A 25,690-nucleotide genomic window follows, 5' to 3' on the forward strand; every position below is an offset into this window, starting at 1 on the left:
CAGTCTCTTCCCCTCCACAGCTAGTTTTGTGCTGCCCACCAGTGACTGGTGTGCAAAGGCCGGGCGAATACAGCAAGTATAGTCGCAAACTCTCTCAACCCCCATTCATCAGATGGGGTGAGCTGCCTCTTTTTGTCCTGTCCAAAACACATGGGTTCATTGTTGCATTCTATACATTGTACATCTGGATGAGCATTCATTGGGTGTCCACTGTCAAGCAGATGCAGCTCAGCCGAATGACTAAAGACCAAATCAAATCTTTAATTTTGTGAGGGGCTACCCAAAGACTGGCTGGAGAGTCGCTGGGTATGCCAGCCAACACAACTCTGTAAAGGGAGCACCGCTGACTGCTTCTGACTCCGTAAGATGATGGAAATGAAGGATATGATTGGAAATGTGTAGACAAGTAATCTAATGTGACATTGCATGCATGTCCAACAACACTCTTTGGTGCCATGGCAAATAAGAATATATTGATATAACTTCATTTTATGTACTAGAAAATGGAAACCAGCTCACTTGATATACGCCTTTCTCCTGCGTTTCTCTGTTAATATACCATTTAGTCCAACCTGGGTAGGTGGGGAGGGGGGCAAGCGAACCAAAGCATTTCGGCAATTAGGCTGTCCTCTAGCAGTCTTATAGTGGTGGTGATGATGATTAGAGCACTATCCTCACTAGAGTTGTGGGGTGTGTGTGAGTGTTTGGTTTTATATGTATATGTAATTAAGGAGGGAGTTTATAGATCATCAAAAAGGATAATTTGTGCTAAACATGATTTTCCTGTTGTATGGCATTGAGTGTTTCATTAGGCTGTGCTACATAAGTTATAGCATAGAAGAAAAGTTTTGACAAAAATACATTTAGCTCAGTATGGTTCTTTTCCAGTATCGTTTGTTGAGTTGAGATTTGAAAGTTCACAAAGTACTGTCCCCCTACCTGCTGCTTAGTACCTGGTGTCCTGGTACTTGTTAGTCTCTCACTCCAAACGCACTTAATCCAAGACGTGGTTGCGGGGCATACAGGGTGCAAGACAAGAAGCAGCTCACCGTTGGGCCCACTCCCACAAACGTGCGCTCATACTGGGGCCCATTTGGATGACCAGTCCACCAAACCTGCATGTCTTTGGGGATGAGGGAGGAAAACTACACAGAAACTGAGAAGAACATGCATGCTCTGGGCCAGGGGTTCCCAAGTCCAGTTGTGGGGTATCACTGTGACTATGGGCTTTCATTCCACCCATTTTATGAAATTTAAAGAGTTCAGTTTCACTTCAAAATGATCCCAATGTTTGGTTAGTATTTTTCTTCTCTTATTTTGCATTTAGAAATACTGTATGCACTAGTATATTTACATGTAAATGAATTTCAGAAGTGCATTTTTTTTGCCAATTCTTTCATTTTCTTTTCACCATATTCCTTTTAATTCACCTTTTGCTGTTGACTTTCCTCCCATAATTGTATCGATGATTAGTAATGAGTAGTACAGACACGGGTACAAAAGACGCAAATGAGTACTAAAGGGATGCAGCTACGTCAGTATAATATAGTATAATTTCCTTGTGAGCTTATTAATAATAAGTAACGGTTTGAATGATCAAAACATACAAAAGGGCAAAATCTTCAAAAGCAAGAAAAAGAATGATAGTGTCACACAACCAAATGCATGCCACATTTTGCTTAAAATTTAGCAAACCCAATTTAGGTGTCTCAAAACTGGGAAATAACGGCTTCTTTAAATAAGGCAGGAGTCCAGTTCAAAGCAGAAAGCGGTTGGGGTGGTCTGCAGGACTGAACTTAAGGACCACTTAGTAAATCATTTTGTTGCTAAGGTAACCTTGAAGCATCGACTTTGCTTTAATGTGCAGTGTAATTTGCACCCGTGTTTGTACTACTCATCACTAACTGCCAGTATTTTTAGACAGCCAGACAGCTGTAAGGTGAACTGAAATAAAAATGGCAATTTTCTGAATTTCTTCTAAATGCAAATATCATACTGGAGCAATGTTCTGAATGCAGGGTAAAAAAAAACAAAATAGCCAGCTAAACAATTGGGTCGATGAAACATGAGGTTGAGCCACTGGCTGCCTGCAGCCACCGCGGTACCCTAGGACTGAACTTGGGGACCCCCGTTCTAGACGGACAAGACTGGAATCCGCAGCAGCATTAACCAGTGTGCTACCAGGTCACTCGCATGGTAATTGAGTTTTTCCATTTTTAATTAATTGTATCACATAAATGTATGGTATTTGTATCATTAAGCCTATCGTAGTAATGAATGGTAAATGTTACCTTGGTAATCACATTCATTAAAATGAATTGTACCATATATCATATCACTGACTGAATCATGTTTGTACACATTTAATTGTGTCATTGTAATTGATTTTATTATGATAATACATGGTAACTTTTACAGTGGTGGTTGCATTTATTGTATCATGTAATTTAGTTTATTCGTGTAAAACCTTTATCATGGTAATACAGGAGGAGGTTGAGAAAATGTGCCGATTCTACATGATAATTGTACTCCTCATAATAACTGCATTACACACTTAATTCCAGTGCATTATGGTACCACTTCTGATGGCGACACTTAATTAGCCTGTGTGTGTGTGTGTGTGTGTGTGTGAGAGAGAGAGTGAGAGAGTTCGCCCTGCGATGGTCTGGGCCCTGGCCAGTGTTTGTTCCTGCCTTGCACCCTATGCTAAGATGGGATTGGCTGCAGCCCCCAAGGGAACCTGTTCAGGACTAAGTGGGCTAGGCAGTGACATGGCATGGTACTACTTGGTAGCTTGTACCTTTAATATTTGCATTCATTAAAAATATATTTGACTATTTAATGAATTTAATTGTATCACCTATTGTGTCATGATATTTGTATCACACTGCTAATTAAACTGTTACATTGTATTCAATGGCACCGTGGTAATTTTGTATTCAGGGTAAACACGTGGTAAACTGTACCAGTATTCACACCACATCCTGTTTCATGTTGTTTGTCCTCTGTTTTACAGTCCTTAAAACTAGTGAAGCAGTAGAGTGTCCCACATTAGTCCTGGAAACAAATGCAACATTTTCTTTCCCCATCAGTGTAGTTGTAAATGTGATTAACTGTATAGTAGGTCCGCTTGACCTGAAACATTTTTAACTTTGGATGATCCCAAATGAACACAGGAAAAACGCACTGAAGCTCCTTCAGATTTAGCCTCGTTTTGATGTGACGGCATCTTACACCAAAATCCACTTGTATCGTGTACTACAGTTTGGTCTCGCACTTTTAACAGAAGTTCAAAAGTGTCATCTAATTGAAATGAATTCAACAGAGTTCATCTGCAGACCACAGGACCTATGACATCACTTGTGAAATCCTCACCTCAAAAGGTTTCATTTACGATGTGCCAATTTCAAGGTGTGCATTTTTCATTCCAACAGATGGCGCATACAACAAACACTATTACTTAATAAAGGAAAACTGAATTAATTTTAATAAAAGCAGTTTGCCTGTGTGTCCAGTCGCTCAGAGCCACCCGAGTGGTAAGTGTGGCTTCGATGATGTGACGAAGCAGGAAGTGCGAGTGTGAGACGCAAAAGAAGGAGTGGAGACATATGAGGTATGTGGAGAGAGTAACCTTCAAAGATGGCAAGTACAAAATCGGTCAAGCAGCTGAAAAATGCGTCTTGAGAAGTGGGCTTTTCAGGAACACACTTGAGAGGTGGAATGCTGGTGAAGAGATGTTCACACGTGCAAATGCAGAGAAAAACTGCTGAGGCCACAAGCATGGCAAGAGCTAACAAATATATTAATAATTCTGTTACCCATCTCTGACACGTACAATGGCTATCCTATAATAAAATGCTACTGTGCGTGTTTGTTTTGTTCCTCTGAGTAATCTGATTGCTCCGTCTGGCTTTGACGATGTGATTGAAAGAGGATGCGCCAGACAAGAGAGGATGAAAAGCATAAGGAGCACTACAGGGGTAGGAGGAATGCTGGGAGTCACCCTTAAAGATGGGAAGTACTCGCCAGAATACAAATGTTTTCACAGTGGATTGTGATTTTGTGAAATTTACTTTTAATAAGTTTCTAACTGTGTCCATGTATTCTTGATGATTTTATTTTGCAGTCACAATCTTGATCCAGTGGGCTAATTCTCTTCATAATTTTCAACACTTCAATCATGTCTCCTCTTAATCTTTTTACTTTTCCTCATAATACATCCTCTGTAGCCCTGGACTCGACCTACTGTAGTTGCTGCTCTCTGGACTTTGTCTAGGCCTGGTATGTCTGCTGGCCCAGACACTGGAGGAACATACAGCTCACTACACTCGCTGCAAGTGCTCACTCTTATTGGATGAATACGTGAAGTTATGCAAACACAGGTCCCTTCTGCATTTCACTATCCATTGTGGGGTTCATGGATGTCTTTAATGATCTTGAGTGACTCAACCACACAGCATATCAGCTTTGCACCAGGATGTTTCCTTTTGATATCAGATGTTAAACTGTGTTTTGTCCTGTGTGACTCTACTTTCCCCTTTTGTACTCTTTATTGTGTAGACATTATTAGAATTCCCCATAGACTTACCACTGCTTATAAGGCATTGTACTTTGTAACTTCTCCCCATCTTCCCTTCTACATCTATAACCTCAGGCAATTACACAGAGTAATAGGACAAGCAGGAGTGAAGTTTACATTTTAATAATGTAGCATGGATAATATTAATAACTAGCGGGCTTTGCCCCCTGCTCACTTCGCTCACCAACCCCTGGGCCTGCACTATGCACTAACCACTTTGCGTTTCTGGTGAATGTACAATTTAAAAAGATTGTTATTTTCATGGGAATTGTTACATATGCATCAACACGACGTAGAACTGCCTGTGATTGAATTTTGTTTCCTTCTCTCTATTAAATAAAATAACTTTTAAAAAATTTATCTCTGATTTGTTGTCTTTGCAAAAGCTATTCTAACGGGAAACTGTAAACGTTTTAATACGAATGGCGTATCACAATCTCCTTTGTTGTCTGTTATCCCCTGAAGATGTACTACATTGCCTTTCTTGGGTACATCCTTCTTTCTACAGTAAGTCGGCCGGTGGAAGACCAGACAGTGTTAACGGTTGTAGATGTTCTTTGTGATATTGTAAGTTGTTGTTTTCATCATGGGTGGCACAGTGGTATCGCTGCTGCCTCGCAGTTAGGAGACCTGGGTTTGCTTCCCGGGTCCTCCCTGTGTGGAGTTTCCTCCCACAGTCCAATGACATGCAGGGTAGGTGCTGCTTTGGTGATCCTAAATTGTCTCTAGTGTGTGCTTGGTGTGTTGGTGTGTGTGGGTGCCCAGCGGTGAGCTGCCATCCTGCCCAGGGTTTGTTTCCTGGCCTGTGTTGGATGGGATTGACTCCAGCAGACCCCCGTGACCCTGTAGTTAGGATATAGCGGGTTGGATAATGGATGGATGGATGTTTTTATCTTCTGCATGATCATCACCAACTGTTTCAGCATATTCTATTGATACGAATTTGTTGTGTAACCAATTGACGTTTTTGGTGTTAATTCGTTTGACTTCATCGGTACTAGGATTGCCCGTGTACTCATTTTTTCTGTTGATAACCCTTCGTGATGAAATTCTTCAATAAGATTTGTGCACAAAATAACACTTCTTTAACTGGGAGCTTAAAGTGAGGAAAATGTTACAATTTATAAGAACTGAGAGAGCAGGAAGTGTGTCTCACAAAAGCATTCACACGAATGAGAGGTGAGTGGACCGTGGTCTTGTTTGAAAATGTTTGAGAGGAGGGTGTGACTTGAATAAATCCCAAGGCAAAAGTCTCGTCTCTGAAAAGTCTTGTCTCATTGAAGGATTTTTTTATATAATAGACAGAAATAATAATAATAATAATAGGAAGAAAATTACATTTGAATATTGGCAAACCATAATCAGAACCTGATATATGGCAGATGTGCATTTTCATACGACACACAGACTTGCAGTTACTCAAATGTCTCTGGTCAAATCACCATTTCTCGTCAGCTTTCTTCAAGACAGGCCACAGGCCTATCTCAGTATGGCTGCCGAGTTGTGCTCCTCATTGTGTTCTCTTCATGGCCAAGGTGTGTTAGAGAGAGAGACAGGGAGGGCTAGAGTGACCAACTTTATACATTCCTGTCCAAAACCTCAGGCCAATAGTGTGTCGTGGTACAGAATGGCCTCAGTCCCTCACAGCCATACTTCAGACCAATTGGGTGCCTTTTCACACCTGCCCTCAAATAGTGGATGCCATTTGTTTAGCCGAAGCTTGCCAGCTAGACAGAGGTGGGTAGTAACGAGTTACATTTACTTGAGTAACTTTTTGAAAAAATTGTACTTCTAAGAGTAGTTTTACTGCACCATACTTTTTACTTTTACTTGAGTACATTTGTGATGAAGAAACGCTACTCTTCCTCCGCTACATTGGGCAACACTCAAATCGTTCCTTTTTTTCCCATTAGATGCGCTATATTTTTGCCAGAGGAAAGCCGCCAGTGGATCTTCTGCACGACTGTTTCACCAATCAGACGTAGCAACAATAATCACATGGCTCCGTTTCACAAATCAGGCGTAGCCATGCAGTCATATGACGACACACAAACTGTGGCAGCATAGCGGCACAAACTCTTCACAGACTGCGGACAGGGAAAGAAAGAATATATGAAAATGAAAGCTAACTCCTGATGAAGCTTAACCATCACTTCACTGAGTGAAGAACAAACGCGTTTTAACCAAACGTGCACAGACACAGACAGTCAAGGTGAAGTGAGACTTCTTGTACTGCACAAGCTGCCTTGTTCTAATGTTGTTTTCTATCAGCTGTGCTATTTGGAGGGCACGTGAATATGTAGTAGTGTACAGTACATCTCGTCACTGTAAGTAGTCTGCACTGTTCAAACATTCATGTTACCTACTGTAGGTATCGGCTTTAAAAGCTTTGTTGTGAAAAACTGAGATTTGGAACTTTGTGTTATTTGTGCATCTTTCTTTTGTAAAGATGTTTTTTATTTTTACTCTTTTTTTATTTTATTATTTTGTCTGTCTTATTACAACATTACTAAAAAATAAATCATTTATTATGATCAAACAGTTACTCAGTACTTGAGTAGTCTTTTCACCAAATATTTTTTTACTCTTAATTGAGTAATTTTTTGGACGACTACTTTTTACTTCTACTTAAGTAATATTACTTTGAAGTAACGCTACTCTTACTTGAGTACAATTTTTGGCTACTCTACCCACCTCTGCAGCTAGATAGTCTCACAGGCTCTAAATCCAAAACGGTTGTGAAACTGGGGACTTCCAAAGCACACGTACCAAACACACTTCTCAAAGGGGGAAAGCACCGTCAAAAACCCTGACTCGTAATCAAAAAGGGCCTTGCAAAATCTTATTAAAATAAAAAGTTTATTTTCCAAATGGCTCTAAAATACATGAAGGGCCAAAGAGCATAAGGAATTGCCTAAAAAAAGGCAAGGCAATCCACAGTGAACAAAGTCCCAAAACAGAATTCAAAGGTGGTGGTCAAAACAGAGCAGGGGTTCAAAATATCAGTAAACACAAGTCGATCGATAGAACGCAAGGTGGAAATACCAGAAAATCAAGAAGCATAAACACAAAGCACAGTAATCACAAGAAACACTCCACTCCCTAGCACATTCGCAAATGAACTATGGAAGGCCACTCCTGGTGCTGATTGGCAGGTAGTCCCGTCCCTTGGCAAGTCACCCACAGCACACAAGGGATTATAACCAAGTCCACATTAAAAATGAAGAAAAAGAAAAATGTACAGAAGAAACAAAATTACAAATAAATGACATGAAATTAGACATTACAATCTAAAAGCACAACTGTTGAACCCAAGCCGGGGGGAAATGCTGCATAAAATGTGACACCAAACACAGTCACCCTTGCAAAGCTGGTCTGATGCTCCTTCCCCCTCACCATAAATTCCTCATCGGAAGTCAGTCCTAAAGACTGCTGTACTCATCAATAAAATAAAATATGCCTCCTGAAACAGTACAATTACATTTGGGATGTCTAGCTTAATGATGAGCCAAGCAACATGACACCTTTTATTGGCTAACTAGAAAGATTACAATATGCAAGCTTTTGAGGCAACTCAGGCCCCTTCTTCAGGCAAGATGTAATTACAAATAAAGACATACTTAATATTTATCAACTAATATGCAAATTATCAGTCCATCACAAATGTTTTCCATTATGGATACAGATCTGCATCCGTGGAAAAAACTTTTGCCGTATAGATTAGTTAACACTCCCTGTCCTCACTTATGGTAGCAACCTCTGGGTTGTAAGTGAACAAATAAGAATACATGTGGCCAAAATGAGGTTCCTGTGCATTGTTTCTGAGTCAGACGGGAGGACCTCGGAGTAGACCAGCAGCTTGTTTGGATTGAGAGGACCCAGTCGAGGTGATTTGAGCTTGGAATTAGAATGGCCCTGCAATTAACAACATCATTTATTTATATAGCACATTTTCATACAAACAGTAGCTCAAAGTGCTTTACATAATAAAGAATAGAAAAATAAAAGACACGGTAAGAAAACAAAATAAATCAACATTAATTAACATCGAATAAGAGTAAGGTTCAATGGCCAGGGGGGACAGAAAAAACAAAAAAACTCCAGAAAAAAATAAAATCTGTAGGGATTCCAGACCATGAGACCACCCAGTCCCCTCTGGGCATTCTACCTAACATAAATGAAACAGTGCTCTTTGGATTTAGGATTCTCACGGAAGGGCTTGATGATGATGATGGTCATGTAGACTTCTGCCTTTTAATACATCCATCATTGTTGGAGCATCATGAAGCTTTGAGTAGGTGGAGGTGGCGCAGGCCACCACCACAAAGAAACCGGAAAAAGAAACAGAAAAAGAGAGAAGGGGTCAGTATGGATTTTAGAGCCACCATGAGTAGTTATTATGAGGAAATTGAACATACAGAGTATCAGGATTAAGTTAAATTAAGTTAAATTGAAGTTATAAAAAGGCCATGTTAAAGTAGATAATTAATCATAAAGGTGCCAAAGTGGTCCTTCAAAACATTGCCAAAAGGGAACCATTTTTGGTTGAAAATAGAACTATCCACATTAAAGTTCCAGAAGGAGCCCTTATTTATTTAGATCTATAACCACAACAACAACATTTATTTATATAGCACACTTTCATACAAACAATCCAGCTCAAAGTCAGTCAGTCATTTTCCAACCCGGGTCACGGGGGGGTCTGCTGGAGCCAATCCCAGCCAACACAGGGCGCAAGGAAGGAAACAAGTCCTGGGCAGGGTGGCAGCCCACCACAGGACACACACACATACCAAGCACACACTAGGGACAATTTAGGATCACCAATGCACCTAACCTGTATGACTTTGGACTGTGGGAAGAAACCCACGCAGACACGGGGAGAACATGCAAACTCCACGCAGGGAGGTCCCAGGTCTCCTTACTGCGAGGCAGTGCTTTACAAAATGAAACAAAAAGGAGGTTAATATAAAATATGAACAAACAAGATTAGGCAATAATATTATACGGTATGTAACAAAGTAAAGGTAAGGTCGGATGGCCAGGAGGACAGAAGGAACAAAAAATAAAACTCCAGTTAGGCGGGAGAAAAAACAAAATCTGCAGGGGTTCCAAGGCCAAAACACTACCCCGGGATTAATAAAGTATCTATCTATCTAGGTTCCACTGGGCATTCTACCTACTGTAGCATACTGTAAATGTTCTAAATCAGTCCTCATGGTTTACAGACTTCACGTAGAAGAAATTGAAGATGATGGTGGTCATGTGGACATCTGGGACACCTGGATTTCTATTGTCAGACATGTGCAATTGGGAGACAGCTAAAGGGTCTGAATGACAGTAATTCCATGCCAGACCAGGGGGTGGCAAGGTGCGGTGACTGTCTCTCTCAATCCCTTGCAGACCATCCATGGGAAATGCCGCCGGGTTCCGGTGTCACTGATGATGCCACTTCCGTTTCTGGCACCACCGATGGGGTCATTTCCAGTTCTGTTTTGGACTCATATCTGTGAACATCTCTCATTCATTTAACCATTTTGCAGCAAAGGCACAATATACAAGTGGCTGCCCCAAACCTTTCTTGATGACTTTGTGTCATTTTTGTGACACTATCCATAACGCAGGGGGCAGCATGGAACCTTGATCAAGTGGTGGTGGTGCAGATCGCCATCACAGAAGAACGGGAAAAGAAAGCACAGAAAAATACAGATTAGTATGGAATTGCAGAACCCAGAGGAAACTGATAATTCTGTGCCCTTATAGCCTAATAGGGATAAAACTAAAATGCAGCTACAAAAAAGTCATTTTAAAATAATGGGTTTTTAGCAGTTTTTTCATTTGTTCTACAGTATTAGCCTGGTGAATTTCAGTTGGTAAAGTATTCCAAATTTTAGGTGTATAACAGCAAAAGGCCGGCCTTGACCACTTCTTGTCTGGTTGGCTCTTTGAATTGCAAGCAGACCTTCATTTGAAGATCTGAGGTTATGACTTGGAATATAAAGTGACAAACATTCCAAAATATAGGAATTGGGTGAGATTATTTAAGGCTTTGTAAACCCTTTGTAGTACTTAAAGAAACTTCTGAATGACATAAGTAACCAAAGTAACCACACTAAGACTGGTGAGATGTGTTCAGACTAATAGACTCCATAAATAGCCATGAAAAGATAATAACTAATTTGTCAAAAAGAGATTGGTTTCCGTTTTTTTTAAAGGACTCTTTCTACATACAATAACTCCGGCTAATTCGGGTTTTCTTGATCTGTTCTTATTCTGCTAAAGATTTACATTTCGTCAACATATAAGGGACATATAACATATAAGGGACCTTTTCAAAGTCTAAAGAGCCCTTCCCAGAATGAAATGGTTCCTTAACAAACAATGGCTTTACAAGGAGCCATCCAACCCAGTTTGGGACAAACAAAAAGGCACATTCCCACTGGGAAAAAATGGAAGGCAGGGCAGATCTACATTCAGGATACTCTGGGTGCACACCCATGGGCCCCAGACAAAGGCAAGGGGCCTTTTCATCTTGCACCCAGTGCCCTGCACGATCCAGTGTACACAAATCAAAATCACTAAGGGAAACAATCAAACCCTCCTCAATGAAACAATTTAGTGCCTGCTCACCAAAATCACCAAGGGGAAACCTGGGACCTCAACCCCCCCCTTGGCTCAATGACATGATTTATGGTCAATGACCAGAATCAAGAGAGTGGGAACAACTGTGCTACATGAAACAACTGATTGTGCACTGAAATTAATTGTTAAAAGTGAGATCAACTCAATATGAGGGAATTCTTCATTAAATCACCCAAGGGCCTGTGAGGGTCTCAGTTCAGCCCTGACAGAAGAGCAGACACAGGACATTTGGATATACATGGAACCCAAATGGGCATATTGGGCTCATTCCAAGGGCCCCAAAGATCAGGAAGATAAATAAAATAAGTCTTGAAGGCTGAACCCAGCACAAATTATTGTTATACATTGTAAGGAATCTGGGGTCTGAGTGAGAGATGAGAGGAATTGAATTACCCTCTTAAAGCTGGTTGCAGGTTAGTGGCCCTAAAAAGGATTTTTGGCATCTTCAGCACTGTTTCCATCCTCCACTCAGGTCCAATTTGTTTCTTTATGCAGTAAATATGCACAAAGTGCCGCCACCTGCCTGTTGTTTCTTCAGGTAGATATCTTAATAACGGGTGCCCGTGGACTAGACCCCATGCTGAAGGAGTTATGTATCACGACTGGCCTGCGGTGCTGTCATCGCGTCTGTCTTCGAGAACAGCGAGATTAAATCCTGACATTGACGATAAAACAGCGTGCCAATGCTACGTTTGTCTTTGTGGATGCTGGGAAGGCAGCACGCTCATGCTATTCAGGATTCCCTCGCAGTCGTTTGCGCATCACAGTTTAGTAGAAGTTAAGTTATTGTTATCCTTCTTTCCAAACATCCATGCCTTTCACTTTGTCTTCTCACTTCAATTTCAATGCGACGATCACACAAGCGTGGTTGCATTTCACGATTTCCCTTTGCGCGCGTTTATTTAATTTCGCTGCAATCCACAGCAACAACACGCTTTTCGTACCACCCACTGACGTACGGACCACGCCCCCAGCGCGCCACCGACTCTGAGCGCAAACAAAGAAGGCGGCGACCAGACGGGCAGAAAGGCTCGCTCGCCGAGGGGAGAAGGAGTCGTTTATCTGTTTTTCCTCATCGGCTGGATATGGATAATTCTTTCAGCTGACTGCCAGTGAAAATGCGACATTCCTGACCAGGTGTGTGAAAGCGTTAAGAAAAGTCTTGAAAACAATTCTGTATCGCTAGCTTTCACAAAGTTTATGAAGACCTGTTAACGACGTCCGAGCGCTTTTACCTTTCGGGAAGTGTCTTCATCCACCTCTCTTATTTTCGGTTGTAACAATGAAATTTTGACACAAAAAATAAGTAATTTCAAAAGTAGATGAACAAACTGCAGGTGTGTTTTAGCATCTTCCCTGGTGGTCTAGTGGTTAGGATTCGGCGCTCTCACCGCCGCGGCCCGGGTTCGATTCCCGGTCAGGGAATGCTGTTTTTGATATAAGTTTGGAAAAATGTTTAAGTAAAAACGTTAAAATTCCAGTTTCGTCTTTGACTTTACGGGTCACTGACTTAGCACGTGCTCCAGTTGTTACAAAATTATTATTACCTTTTACACGTTTGACAGTTCGTTAATTTTTCCCGATAAACAGTGGCACGCCGCCTGTCGCAGATCTGTGCAGGGATACCGTTTGTTATTTTATCAGTCTGAGGGCATCGACTGCTGCCACGTCAGGAGAAAATGCAGTAATTTACTTTAAACAGGAATTAACTGATAGGAGTCAAGCGCCGGCCACACAGACATAATGCACACAGTTTCTTCTTAACACGGGGGCGTTTTTAATGTTTTGGATAAAAATAAATTAAATCGGGGGAGTTGGAAACCTTGACCAAAACCCAGGAGCGTTCACGATCTGCGACCATTACGAGGCCGAAGTTAGCTACTTACTCACCTGCCTTATTTATTCGCTTGTCGCCAACATATTCACACATATTATGCAACCCAGTTAACAATATGACAGAATATTCAACAACTTATAAGTTAATTAGTGTCATTAAAAATGATCACATTTTGGACCTGTATGGGTAAAAAAGAGTGGCAGCCATGTTGGGCAACCTTGATTTTCAGAGTGACGGGTACTTGTATTAGCTGCAATTTAACAAAGGAATCTGTTTTGTCACAAAACTGGGAAAATTAAAGTGGATCTCCATTAGTTTGAACCCATTACAACACCTGTTAAACATTAGAGTCAGTCCCATTATGACATGGCGGTGTGTCAACTTTGCCAGTCATTTTTACTCCTTTATACATTTTGGGCAGGGAGAAACACCTCTGAAGTTTATCAAAGGAATCTGTCCTATTTTAAAATCAAGGTTGCCCGATGTGCTTTAACCCTTTACATGGCCCATTAAACATTATAATCAATCCAGTTCAGTTGATATTACTGGCACCGCAGCTGCTTTTTATTGAGTAATGTCCAGCCAAGTTGTCTTTTTAAAGTAGCAGGTCCACCAAGAGGTCTCAAGTGAATTGGCGATATAGGAGTAATAAGGTGAAAAAAGTCACAGCAAAAAAATCAGCAGAGGGTGGACTTGTTTGGAAAAAGTGAATGGTTAGATCTCAAAGATGATGGTACTGTACATCTTGTGTTTGAAAAGGCTGGAATTCTCAGCTGTGAATGCGTTGTGTATCTGGTAGAGCTTAGGGGCGGGAACAGTATTAACAAAAACCAATGCCACTTAGGACCAGTTGGAAGTTGTGCCAGTAGAGTTGAGTGTGAGGTTTTTTCTATAAGATGTAAGGTTACTCAACTGCCAATCATAATAAAAAATACCATACATGTTTTTGCATATAATTATAGGCACAATATATACAGTAAAGTGTGTGTGTATATATATATATATATATATATATAAATAGACGCGCTGGTCATAAAATTAGAATATCATGACAAAGTTGATTTATTTCCATTCAAAAAGTGAAACTTGTATACAGTATTAGATTCATTCATTACACACAGACTGATGTATTTCAAATGTTTATTTCTTTTAATTTTGATGATTATAACTGACAACTAATAAAAGTCCCAAATTCAGTATCTTGTAAAATTAGAATATAAATTAAGACCAATTGAAAAAAAGTATTTTTTAGAAATTTTGGCCAACTGAAAGGTATGAACATGAAAAGTATGAGCATGTACAGCACTCAATATTTAGTTGGGGCTCCTTTGGCCTGGATTACTGCAGCAGTGCGGCGTGGCATGGAGTCAATCAGTCTGTGGCACTGCTCAGGTGTTATGAGGGCCCATGTTGCTCTGATAGTGGCCTTCAGCTCTTCTGAATTGTTGGGTCTGGCGTATTGCATCTTCCTCTTCACAATTCCCCATAGATTTTCTATGGGGTTAAGGTCAGGCGAGTTTGCTGGCCAATCAAGAACAGGGATACCATGGTCCTTAAACCAGGTACTGGTAGTTTTGGCCCTTTGTGCAGGTGCCAGGTCCTGTTGGAAAATGAAATCTGCATCTCCATAAAGTTCATCAGCAGCAGGAAGCATGAAGTGCTCTAAAACTTCCTGGTAGACGGCTGTGTTGACCTTGGACCTCAGAAAGCACAATGGACCAACACCAGCAGATGACATGGCACCCCAAACCATCACTGACTGTGGAAACTTTACACTGGACCTCAAGCAACGTGGATTCTGTGCCTCTCCTCTCTTCCTCCAGACTCTGGGACCTTGATTTCCAAAGGAAATGCAAAATTTACTTTCATCAGAGAACATAACTTTGGACCACTCAGCAGCAGTTTTGTCTTTAGCCCAGGCGATACGCTTCTGACGCTGTCTCTTGTTCAAGAGTAGCTTGACACAAGGAATGTGACAGCTGAAACCCATGTCTTGCATACGTCTGTGCATGGTGGTTCTTGAAGCACTGACTCCAGCTGCAGTCCACTCTTTGTGAATCTCCCCCACAGTTTTGAATGGGTTTTGTTTCACAATCCTCTCCAGGGTGCAGTTATCCTTATTGCTTGTACACTTTTTTTCTACGACATCTTGTCCTTCCTTCGCCTCTCTATTAATGTGTTTGGACACAGAGCTCTGTGAACAGCCAGCCTCATTACCAATGACCTTTTGTGTCTTGCCCTCCTTGTGCAAGGTGTCAATGGTCGTCTTTTGGACAACTGTCATGTCCGTAGTCTTCCCCATGATTGTGTAGCCTACAGAACTAGACTGAGACCCCATTTAAAGGCTTTTGCAGGTGTTTTGAGTTAATTAGCTGATTAGAGTGTGGCACCAGGTGTCTTTAATATTGAACCTTTTCACAATATTCTAATTTTCCGAGATACTGAATTTGGGACTTTCATTAGTTGTCAGTTATAATCATCAAAATTAAAAGAAATAAACATTTGAAATGCATCAGTCTGTGTGTGTGTCTACTGATATGGACTGGGTAATGTGTTAGGAATGAAAAGATGCCACATCGTTTGATGGAAATGAAAATGATCAACCTACTGTGGGCTGAATTAAAATACACCCTAAAAATCAAAGGGAGAAAATAATGTGGCAGGCTAGTCCGTTTTTCTGAAATTTCATTGTAGCAACTCAAAGTCGTATTCAGTAGTTTGTATGGCCTCCATGTGCTTGTATGCACACCTGACCTTGCAAACCAGGGTATCACTGAGCTCCTGGACAGTCTGAGGTGCAACCTGGCAGCATCAGATGGACTGAAACATAATGTCTCAGAGGCGTTTTATTGGATTTAGGTCAGGTGAGTGAGCGTGGGGGCCAGTCAATGGTATCAATTCCTTCATCCGCCAGGAACTGCCTGCATACTCTTGCCACAAGAGGCCGGGCATTGTCATGCACCAGGAGGAACCTATGACCCACTGCACCAGCATAGGGTCCGACAATGGGTCCAAAGATTTCATCCCAATACTTAATGGCATTCAAGGTGCCGTTGTCTAGCCTGTAGAGGTGTGTACGTCCCTCCATGATTATGCCTGTCCAGGTGATCTACCCACCATCAAACTGGTCATGCTGAACAATGTTCCAGGCAGCATAACATTCTCCCCGGCTTCTCCAGACCCTTTCACGCCTGTCATATGTGCTCAGGGTGAACCTGCTCTCATCTGTGAAAAGCACAGGGCGTCAGTGGTGGACCTGCCAATTCTGGTGTTCTATGGCAAATGCCAATCGAGCTCCACAGTGCCGGGCAGTGAGCACAGGGTCCACTAGAGGACATCAGGCCTTTCAGGCCACCCTCATGAAGTTTGTCTCTGATTGTTTGGTCAGAGACATTCACACCAGTGGCCTGCTGGAGATCATTTTGTAGTCTCTGGCAGTGCTCATCCTGTTCCTCCTTGCCCAAAGAAGCAGATACCGGTCAGTCCTCCTGATGGGTTAAGGACCTTCTAAGAGGGGCACTGTCTAGCTCTCCTAGAGTAACTGCCTGTCTCCTGGAATCTCCACCATGCCCTTGAGATTGTGCTGGGAGACACAGCAAACCTTCTGGCAATGACACATAGTGATGTGCCATCCTGGAGAAGTTGGACTACCTGTGCCGTCTCTGTGGGTTCCAGGTATTGCCTCATGCTACCAGTAGTGACACTGATTGTAGGCAAATGCAAAACTAGTGAAAAAACAAATAGGGAAGGAAAAATGTCAGTGGCTTCCACCTGTTAAACCATTCATTCCTGTTTTAGGGGTCGTCTCAGTGCTGCCCCTCTAGTGCACCTGTTGTTCATTTCATTAACACCAAAGCAGCTGAAACAGATTAACAACCCCACCTGCTAGTTAACTGACCAGATCAATAGCCCAGAGGTTTCATTGACCTGATGCTATACTCTCATTAAAAAGTGTTCCTTTAATTTTTTTGAGCAGTAGATTTAAATTTTTTTGTATGTTTTTAGTTGATATTGTTGTACTGTCAGGATTGTAAGGAGGCATGCAGATAACAGTGACGTTACACCATTCACATGACAGTATGCTTGAACTTTAACTTGTGTGCCCTGTGATAGACTGATGGCCAAATCAGCGTTTGACCCTGCCTTCTGGCTCACACTGACCCCTTCTACTGTCAGTTGTATTGACTGGTTCAAAAGTGGATGGATGACAGATTTCTCAAGCACTTGTTTTTCTTCATTGTTTTTTTTTTTTTGTTTTGCTTTTTTTTTTTGTAATGTTATATATTCCTGAATATTTCACATTAAACATGTAAGCTTAGGAGATGTGAACCAGCTTTGTGAAATAAACACAACATATTTTTCCTCTTGTTTTGAAGGCCATTGAATAAAAATGGATACTTACACCATCTTGAATGTTATAGGAGAAGGGTCTTTTGGAAGAGCTCTGCTGGTGCAGTGCAGAAATGAAAGTGACAAATATGTATTGAAAGAAATAAGGCTTCCAAAGGTAAGCTTTTTGCTTCCTGAAATTACTTTTCTTATATAGATACATGTCTAGTTATTTCTGTTTTTGGAAACCCTGTAAAGTTAGGACATGGGTATTAAATAAAACAATCTTGTACATATTTTTATATACTTTTTCAAACTGAAACATTTTTTAACAACCAGATGGGTAACGCTTTAGGTACTGCAAAAGTGCATCTGTTACTCAATTACTGTTATTTAAAAAGACCTTAAACACTTAAGGTAGTCATAACATTTACAAAGCATCAGTAAAGCGTTTATTCAACTCTGCAATTTGACCTACTAACAAAATGTTACTTTGGAGTGATCTGATGTGGCTTAACTGAGACACATTTCTCATGATAATGCATATTTAGTATAAGACCTGTGAAACCTTCATATTAACAAGTCATTGTACCGTCATGTCAATATGCTTCACTGCTCAGAGTTATATACAGTAACCCATATACTGATGTTATATAAGCGTTACGAAGACCAAAAGAAGCCCTTGTTAAGATCTTGTTACATAAGAGTAAATGAGTAACAGATGCATTTTTGCAGTTCCTAAACTAAAGTGTTACCATTAAATGTAGTAACTATGCACACAGTCACTCCTCTTATATGTCATATTCCAGTTAATGATGTGCTAATCAAATGAATTTGATAGTGCACATTCATCACTCCAGCTTGAGCCAATAAAAGGGTAGCTCTTTTCTCCCCCATTCACACTGTTTGCTTTTTCCTGTTGTCTCACCCTGCTTGAAACCTTTGGCTTTATACCTTATATGCATTATCAAACCCACTTCATTAAATGAAGAGTTGAGTGGGGCCATAGCCTGTATCAGCTTGTCAATATCGTTGGAATATTCTGAACAATAATGTTATTACACACTGCTCACATACAAGTCCAAACATAAAGACGTTACTTTTAAGACACCAATATACCGACAACAGTAACGTTTTCATTCAAAGAATATATCTCAACGTGCTTTACTTGATGTCAAAGAGAAAATTACAAGCAAAGAAATAACAAATAAGATTAGGTAAGAATAAGTAGGAAAGAAAAATATCAAATCTGCATGACTTTATAAAACAGAAAAAAAAGTTTAAAAAAGAATTCCAGTTTTGAATACTGTGTTTTTTGTTTAAATACTAGTAAATCTGATATTTTGCCCACTTATAAACGTAGCCAGATCAAACTTCATTGGCACAGATGACATAGCCAGTTTGGCCTTATGTTGTATTAAAAGTCTAATCTTCATTATGTTGACCTATCATCAGTGTGTACAGTGGCAGATACAGTTAAAAATTTGGGTTTTAAGGCAAACCTACATTTTTTTTCTTTTTTTTACACACTAGGCGGCTTCACTCGCCCACTCCTATGTTTGGTTTATCGGATATATAATTTAAAGAGATTATTTTCACGGGATTTGTTACATATGCATTATTTTCACTTTTACTTTAAAACTTTTGTAAAAACAATACTGTAGTTGTCCTTTATTTCCGGCCCTGGCCATGGTTAAATCTCTTTCTTGCAGGACGTATAAAGCTTCTCGTGTTGTGAAGCGGGGGCGGCTGAACACACGCTAAGCAGAAGTGGTTGGATCATCTGCTGGTTTGTTGCTGCTGCTACTGGCAAGCTGCATATTCTGCTTGTCGTGCTGCACGTCGATCATTTAAAAGCCTGTACAGCAGCTGTCCTTTTGCCACTTCGCGTCTCTGCCGCTTGCGTTGTGAAGGGGGTGGGGAATTTGGCTGAATGCATGCTAAGGAGAAGCGGTCGGATCATCTGCTGGCTTGCTGCTGCTGGCGAGCGGCATGTTCTGCTTGTTGCTTGTCGTTGTTTTAAGAGCTGGGAGCAGATGAAGTGCGTCTGGCAAAAGCATTCCAACAACTGCTTGGTTAGATGTCCGTGAACTTGTTTTAAATCTTATCTCACTGCCTTGTCTCGCGTGACATTAAAGTGTCTCTCAAGGGACGTCAAGTCGTCTTCCGAGAAGACCACGTTTCGTCTCCCTTGTCTCTCTTTCAAGATTTTTTTTTTATAATAGAGAGATAAGAGTCATATGGCAGACTCTTAATAAAACCTCATGCTTCCTAAAACTGGTATTCTTTATTTGTGATGAGGGAATTGAATCTTTTTTTGTTACGATTGAATGAGCGCTCAAGTTCATATTCATGCATGCAAGTAGAGATTTTAAGGTCTCACCCACTTAAAAACAACATTTAGGAAGAACTGGGAAAATAATTAAGAAATAAAGGAAGAATGAGAGAAAAACAACCACAAAAGAGCAGAAGGGTAAAGAATGGGGTAGAGGTCCAGTTCAGCTGCAACACAGGTCACTTCTGGCATATTAGCATTTGGTGTGTTAGTATAAAAATTGAATGTGTTGCAAGAAGCATGGAATTTTTATTCCTTGTTGAGGGTACATTTTCTGTTCAAGTTCTGTTTGTTTATGAAGGTATCATTTATTTTTACCTTCTGTGGTTGATTATGTTTTATTGTTTTATTTATAAAAATTGGATTTAGGCAGATGACAAAATGCACATTTTGAGGAAGGAGGCCATACTTTTGGCAAGGATGAAGCATCAGAATATTGTTGCATTTAGAGATTCCTTTGAAGGTAAGGCTGCCCTTTTTCTAGCATTTGTTTTGAGTGGAATGAATGCTTTTAAAATCAGAGCACTAGCTAAATTTTTTTGGTCAGATTTTAATTGTGTTGAGTAAATTAACAAATACCGCTATTATTAAAAGGAACATTAATAATACAGACAAACTCCCACACCTTGTGAGAAAGATAGTTGCAGTGATGTTAAAATATAAATATGTGCAGATTTTGAGTAAGCACTAAACAGGACAGAAGTGTATCAGCAAAAAGAAAAAATGTTAGCAAGAACACCATGTCACTGGCCACCCATATACTCACACACCAAGCAGCAGTCATACATTTTTTCATTAAAATGGTAGACCTATTAATCCTCAACACAAAGAGAACTCATGTAATGTGTCAACAGCAGTTAACATTGATACATTTTGGTGGTGTGTGTTTCTGCCCCCCCCAAGTACAGGGTCACTGATATTTTTACAAATGTTTATTCACGTATATCGTAATGAGAAGTGAAGCAAAATGACACCTTTTATTAGCTAACTGAACAGATTACGATTTTTAAGCTTTCAAGGCAGCCTGCCTGAAGAAGGGGCTTAACTGCCTGAAAAGCTTGAATATTGTAATCTGTTCAGTTATCCAATAAAGTGTCATTTTGCCTGACTTCTGATTGCATCCATTATGGCTAACATGGCACAACACCCTAGTACTTCAAGTATAGTGTAAAATTGTAGAGGAAGGGAAGGTCATGAAACTAGACTGAACATAGAGACAATGTAAGCTGCTTTAACCAGTGACATGTTTCATGTGACAACTGGCTTTTGTGAGAGAGAGAGAACTTAAAAAAAAAAAAAAAAAGGGGTTGGGAGAAGATAAGAGATTTATGTACCTTACAGGCTGACCTCAGCTGGATTTTCAATGAGTTTGCAGTGGCCAATAGACTTAAACCCACAAGTTTGCCAGTTCAGTTCCCACATCTGCCTCGGTATATGACCCTAAGCAAGTCAATAAACTGCCTGTGTTCCAGTTGTAACATTTATATCATGCAAGTCTTCTTGGAGAAAAGGCATTGGCCCAATATGAAATAACAGTAACACAAAATATAATAATACATTTGCAAAAATCTCAAGTAAACTTTTTTCACGTTGTCATTATGGGGTGTTGTGTGTAGAATTCTAAGAAAAAAAATACATTTACTCCATTTTGGAATAAGGCTGTAACATAACAAAATGTGGAAAAAGTGATGCGCTGTGAATACTTTCCGGAGAAGTAGTGTGTTAAAGAAGTTATGAAAAAGAAAAGGAAACATTTTAAAAATAACGTTACATGATTGTCAATGTAATTGTTTTGTCACTGTTGTGAGTGTTGCTGTCATCAAGGACTTGATTATCATTATTTCTTTCAATCAGGTTCGTATTTGGAGGACGTGTTGTGTTCAAGTTACATTCTGTGTTTGTCAACCGTTGTAAAGATAACAGGTTTCATTATATATACGTGTGTGTGTGTGTATATATATATATATGTATGTATGTATGTATGTATGTGTGTGTGTATATGTATATGTATGTATATATATATATATATATATATACACACACACATCAAAGCTTCTCAGCTGTGTGCTATCCCGTGCGATCTCGCAATGTCCACGGCTTTATTTAATGTTAGCTCAGATACCCGCTCTTCGCAGCGGAGAAGTAGTGTGTCTGAGACATCACACACTGCATGCACGGGTTTTCCTTTCCCAGTCCTGCAAAGTCAGTTCATGTGAGCCGCTTGGAGTACATGCATCGAAGGTTCTCAGCTGTGCATCTGCTATGTCGTGAGATCTTGCAATGTCAACTGCTTTATTTAATGTTCGCTAAGACCTGGCACATAAAAGTTTCTCTCGCACTTTCGCTGAGTTTGTGCCTGACCATCTCATCTTCGTTTGTATAAGCACAGTCCTTCACCCGCGAATATTTTGCGGCAGCGTGTCTATTGGAAATAATTCCAAGAAGACCTGGAGTGCTTCCAGGTGCTTTCCTGACACTTCCGCCACACCAGGAAGTGACGTCAAGGGGAGCACCTGGGGCTCATCCGGGTCATGAGAAAAGGGGCCGCCTCCTTCCAGACAAGGAGCCATAGTTGGGAGGAAGGAGACGAAGCTTGTGAGGAGGAGGAGGAAGGAGGTCGAGAGAGAGAAAGAGAAAGAAGAAGACGACGACGACACTGGAGAGAGTTGGTGTGAGAACATTGTGGTGCAGTGAAAAAGAAATAAAAGAAGTGTGTTTTGGATATCCTGGTGTCGGTCTGTCTGTGTCTGGGGTTACGCTATACAGTATATATTTCAGCCATTTGCTAAAATCATTTAAATTAATTTTTTCCATCATTAATGTACACACAGCACCCCATATTGACAGACAAAAAAAAGAATTTTTGAAATTGTTGCAGATTTATTAAAAAAGAAAAACTGAAATATCACATGGTCCTAAGTATTCAGACCCTTTGCACAGTATTTAGTAGAAGCACCCTTTTGAGCTAATACAGCCATGTGTCTTCTTGGGAAAGATGCAACAAATTTTTCACACCTGGATTTGGGGATCTTCTGCCATTCCTCCTTGCAGATCCTCTCCAGTTCTGTCAGGTTGGATGGTAAACGTTGGTGAACAGCGAATTTTAGGTCTCTCCACACATACCGCTTAGAATTAAGGCCAAAAAGTTCTATCTTGGTCTCATCAGACCAGAGAATCTTATTTCTCACCATCTCAGAGTCCTTCAGGTGTCTTTTAGCAAACTCCATGTGGGCTGTCATGTGTCTTGCATCTCCTAAGTGTGTGGAGACAACCATGCACTGCTCATCACTTGTCCAATACAGTCCCCACAGTGAAGCATGCCGGTGGCAGCATCATGCTGTGGGGGTGTTTATCAGCTGCAGGGACAGGACGACTTGTTGCAATCGAGGGAAAGATGAATGCGGAAATTGTACAGGGATATCCTAGACACAAATCTTCTCCAGAGTGCCAAGGACCTCAGACTGGGCTGAAGGTTTACCTTCCAACAAGACAATGACCCTAAGCACACAGCTAAAATAATGGAGTGGCTTCACAACAACTCTGTGACTGTTCTTGAATGGCCCAGCCAGAGCCCTGACTTAAACCTAATTGAGCATCTCTGGAGAGACCTAAAAATGGCTGTCCACCAACGTTTACCATCCAACCTGACAGAACTGAAGAGGATCTGCAAGGAGGAATGGCATGAAAAAAATGATGAAAAAAATTAATTTAAATGATTTTAGCAAATGGCTGCAATATAACAGAGTGAAAAATTGAAGTGGGTCTGAATACTTTCCGTACCCACTGTGTGTGTGTGTGTGTGTGTGTGTGTGTGTGTATATATACATATATATATGTATGTGTGTGTGTATTTTTGGTTTTGGCTTACATTTGTCTTTGTAAATGTTCGTCGTTCTGATTTGTTTTTTTTTTCTTTTCTGTCTGTGTAGCCCTTATGAAAAGGCCAACTTATGCTAACTTTCCACAGTCATATCCATGTGTGTATTATAAAGTAGATTGTTACCTGTGAATCCAGCATTACATGTACACATTTGAACATATACTAACTATGGGAATAACATTTGTTTTATTAAGCCTTTCATAAAGCATACTGTTAAAAATACTTTATAGACCACACAAGAATTCAGTTCAAAACAACAAAACAGAGTAACCTGTTTTGTTAAAGACTGACTGAATAAATGCATGTCAATCACATGGTAACAAAAATGAAAAAATCCAGCAAAACCCTCAGTCTTGTTTTCTCATAAATATTAATCCATTATTTACATTTTTTTCAGATGATTTATTATTTATAGATTTACAGCTTCACCTTGTCATTTAGTCTCTTGAATATTGAACTCTTTGTTCAAAATAAATATTTTGGATTACATGCTTTTAAATATCAAATACTTTATTATGTTAGTTTTTTTTATAGGTGCTGCTCGATCTTCCAGTTTACTTAAAATAGGAAAATTCTGAAAATGTTAAGTGAAGCATTGTTTTGCACATTTTTTTCATGTATTTTTTTATTAGTTACTTTGGTAGTTTGGAGGTTAGAAAGACCATAGATTGCACCTTAATGAAAAAGATACTTGCTTTTCTTTCTTTGCAGATGATGGCCATCTTTATATTGTTATGGAGTATTGTGCTGGTGGTGATCTATTACAGAAGCTTAAATGGCAGAAAGGATCATTACTACCTGAGGATCTGGTAATCGCTTAGAAAAATCTTTATTTCTAACTCGGACTTCCTGATTTTTTATGTGTGTTGAAATGCCCAAGATATTTTACCCTTTCACATCTGTAGGCCAATTGATTTTGTAACCCTTTGATTTTTTTTTTTTTTTATCAATGTAAATTTTGAAATGTTCACCTTCATGCTGAGGTTTGTGAAAACAAAATGATTAGTATTTAAAAAAAAAATTGTGCCGTCTCCAAAAGACATGTGCATGCAAAACACCCTTTTGTAAATTAGTACGTTGGAATAAAAGTATGTCAAGGGCTTCACAACTAATTATATATTAATCTTGAAAATGATTACCACTGCCATGATGTTTCCTGAAGAGGCAATAGCTCTCTCTTTTGAAATTGCGGCATATTCAGTAACTAAACAATATAGTAATATACCAGAAAAGGCGATATCCCTCCCATCGAGATTACGGCGGTACAAGAATCACATGAGAAAAAATATACTTTAGCTTACATTTACTGACGGTTAACGCGGTTACAGATGGGAGGCATTTGGACAGACTTAATCCAGGTGGGAATCTGGATCAACACAGGCTGCCATTTCTCGTCCCCACACTGGGAGGTTTTTCGGAACTTTGCCGACTCATGCCCCAAAGGGTCTGGCTGTTGTCCAAGCCTTTTATACTGTTGTTCTTCAACTTGCTGGTCCTCTCGGTCTCCAAACAAGGGCAGGAAAGGGATAAACTCCTCCTCCACAAAATACAGAAATATCATAGTGCTTACATGCTGGTTCTCATTCTCCCAACAAGGAAAGAAGACTTTGTACTGACAGAGGACAGAAATACTCTTCTGTGTTTCAGCTGACTATACAATCCTCCAGTTGTCTTTGGCTATCTAATTTAATGCTTGGCTAGCAAACTGCTGAGCCCCTGTGTGCCAAATTTAACATGCACATGTGAATAAATCCATACCAGTGGCCATAGAGACAGTGACATTAATATTAAAGAAAAATGTAGTATAACACACGATATACTAAATGCAAAAAGTGCCAATTGCTACAATCAATTTAGTTCTCCTCCTCTGTCAGAGACTGAGCTTTTCCTATTACAGACTACTGTAAACAGCACGGAAAAGTGCATTGGTGAAACCATGGGACTGGTACCATATCACTACACAGGCAACTGTGTTGAATGCATTTTTAGCAATCTGAGCCCTAAAAATATCTTTTAAAAAGTGTGAATTACCTTCTTCTTTAACTGTAGGAGCCTCTAGAAAAATTAAGTGTTAATGATGCTGAACTA

At 40.1% G+C, this 25,690-nt stretch overlaps 1 protein-coding gene and 1 non-coding gene across 2 annotated transcripts in view; both read left to right on the forward strand.

Moving 5' to 3' along the window:
- The first annotated feature begins 12,075 nt into the window (after positions 1–12,075).
- nek3 (NIMA related kinase 3) overlaps positions 12,076–25,690 on the forward strand; it is a 57,121-nt gene continuing 43,506 nt past the window's right edge. Inside the window, exons 1-4 of the mRNA XM_039745851.1 lie at positions 12,076–12,358; positions 17,435–17,565; positions 20,092–20,185; positions 24,314–24,411. Of these exons, the coding sequence (XP_039601785.1) occupies positions 17,449–17,565; positions 20,092–20,185; positions 24,314–24,411 (309 nt within the window). The 5' untranslated portion in view covers positions 12,076–12,358; positions 17,435–17,448. The remainder of the gene's footprint in view (positions 12,359–17,434; positions 17,566–20,091; positions 20,186–24,313; positions 24,412–25,690) is intronic.
- Positions 12,575–12,646, forward strand: trnae-cuc. The gene has a single exon. It is a non-coding gene; the product is annotated as a tRNA-Glu (tRNA).

Source organism: Polypterus senegalus, chromosome 2 (genome assembly GCF_016835505.1).
Source record: "Polypterus senegalus isolate Bchr_013 chromosome 2, ASM1683550v1, whole genome shotgun sequence".
In the NCBI taxonomy this organism is placed as follows: Eukaryota; Metazoa; Chordata; class Cladistia; order Polypteriformes; family Polypteridae; genus Polypterus; species Polypterus senegalus.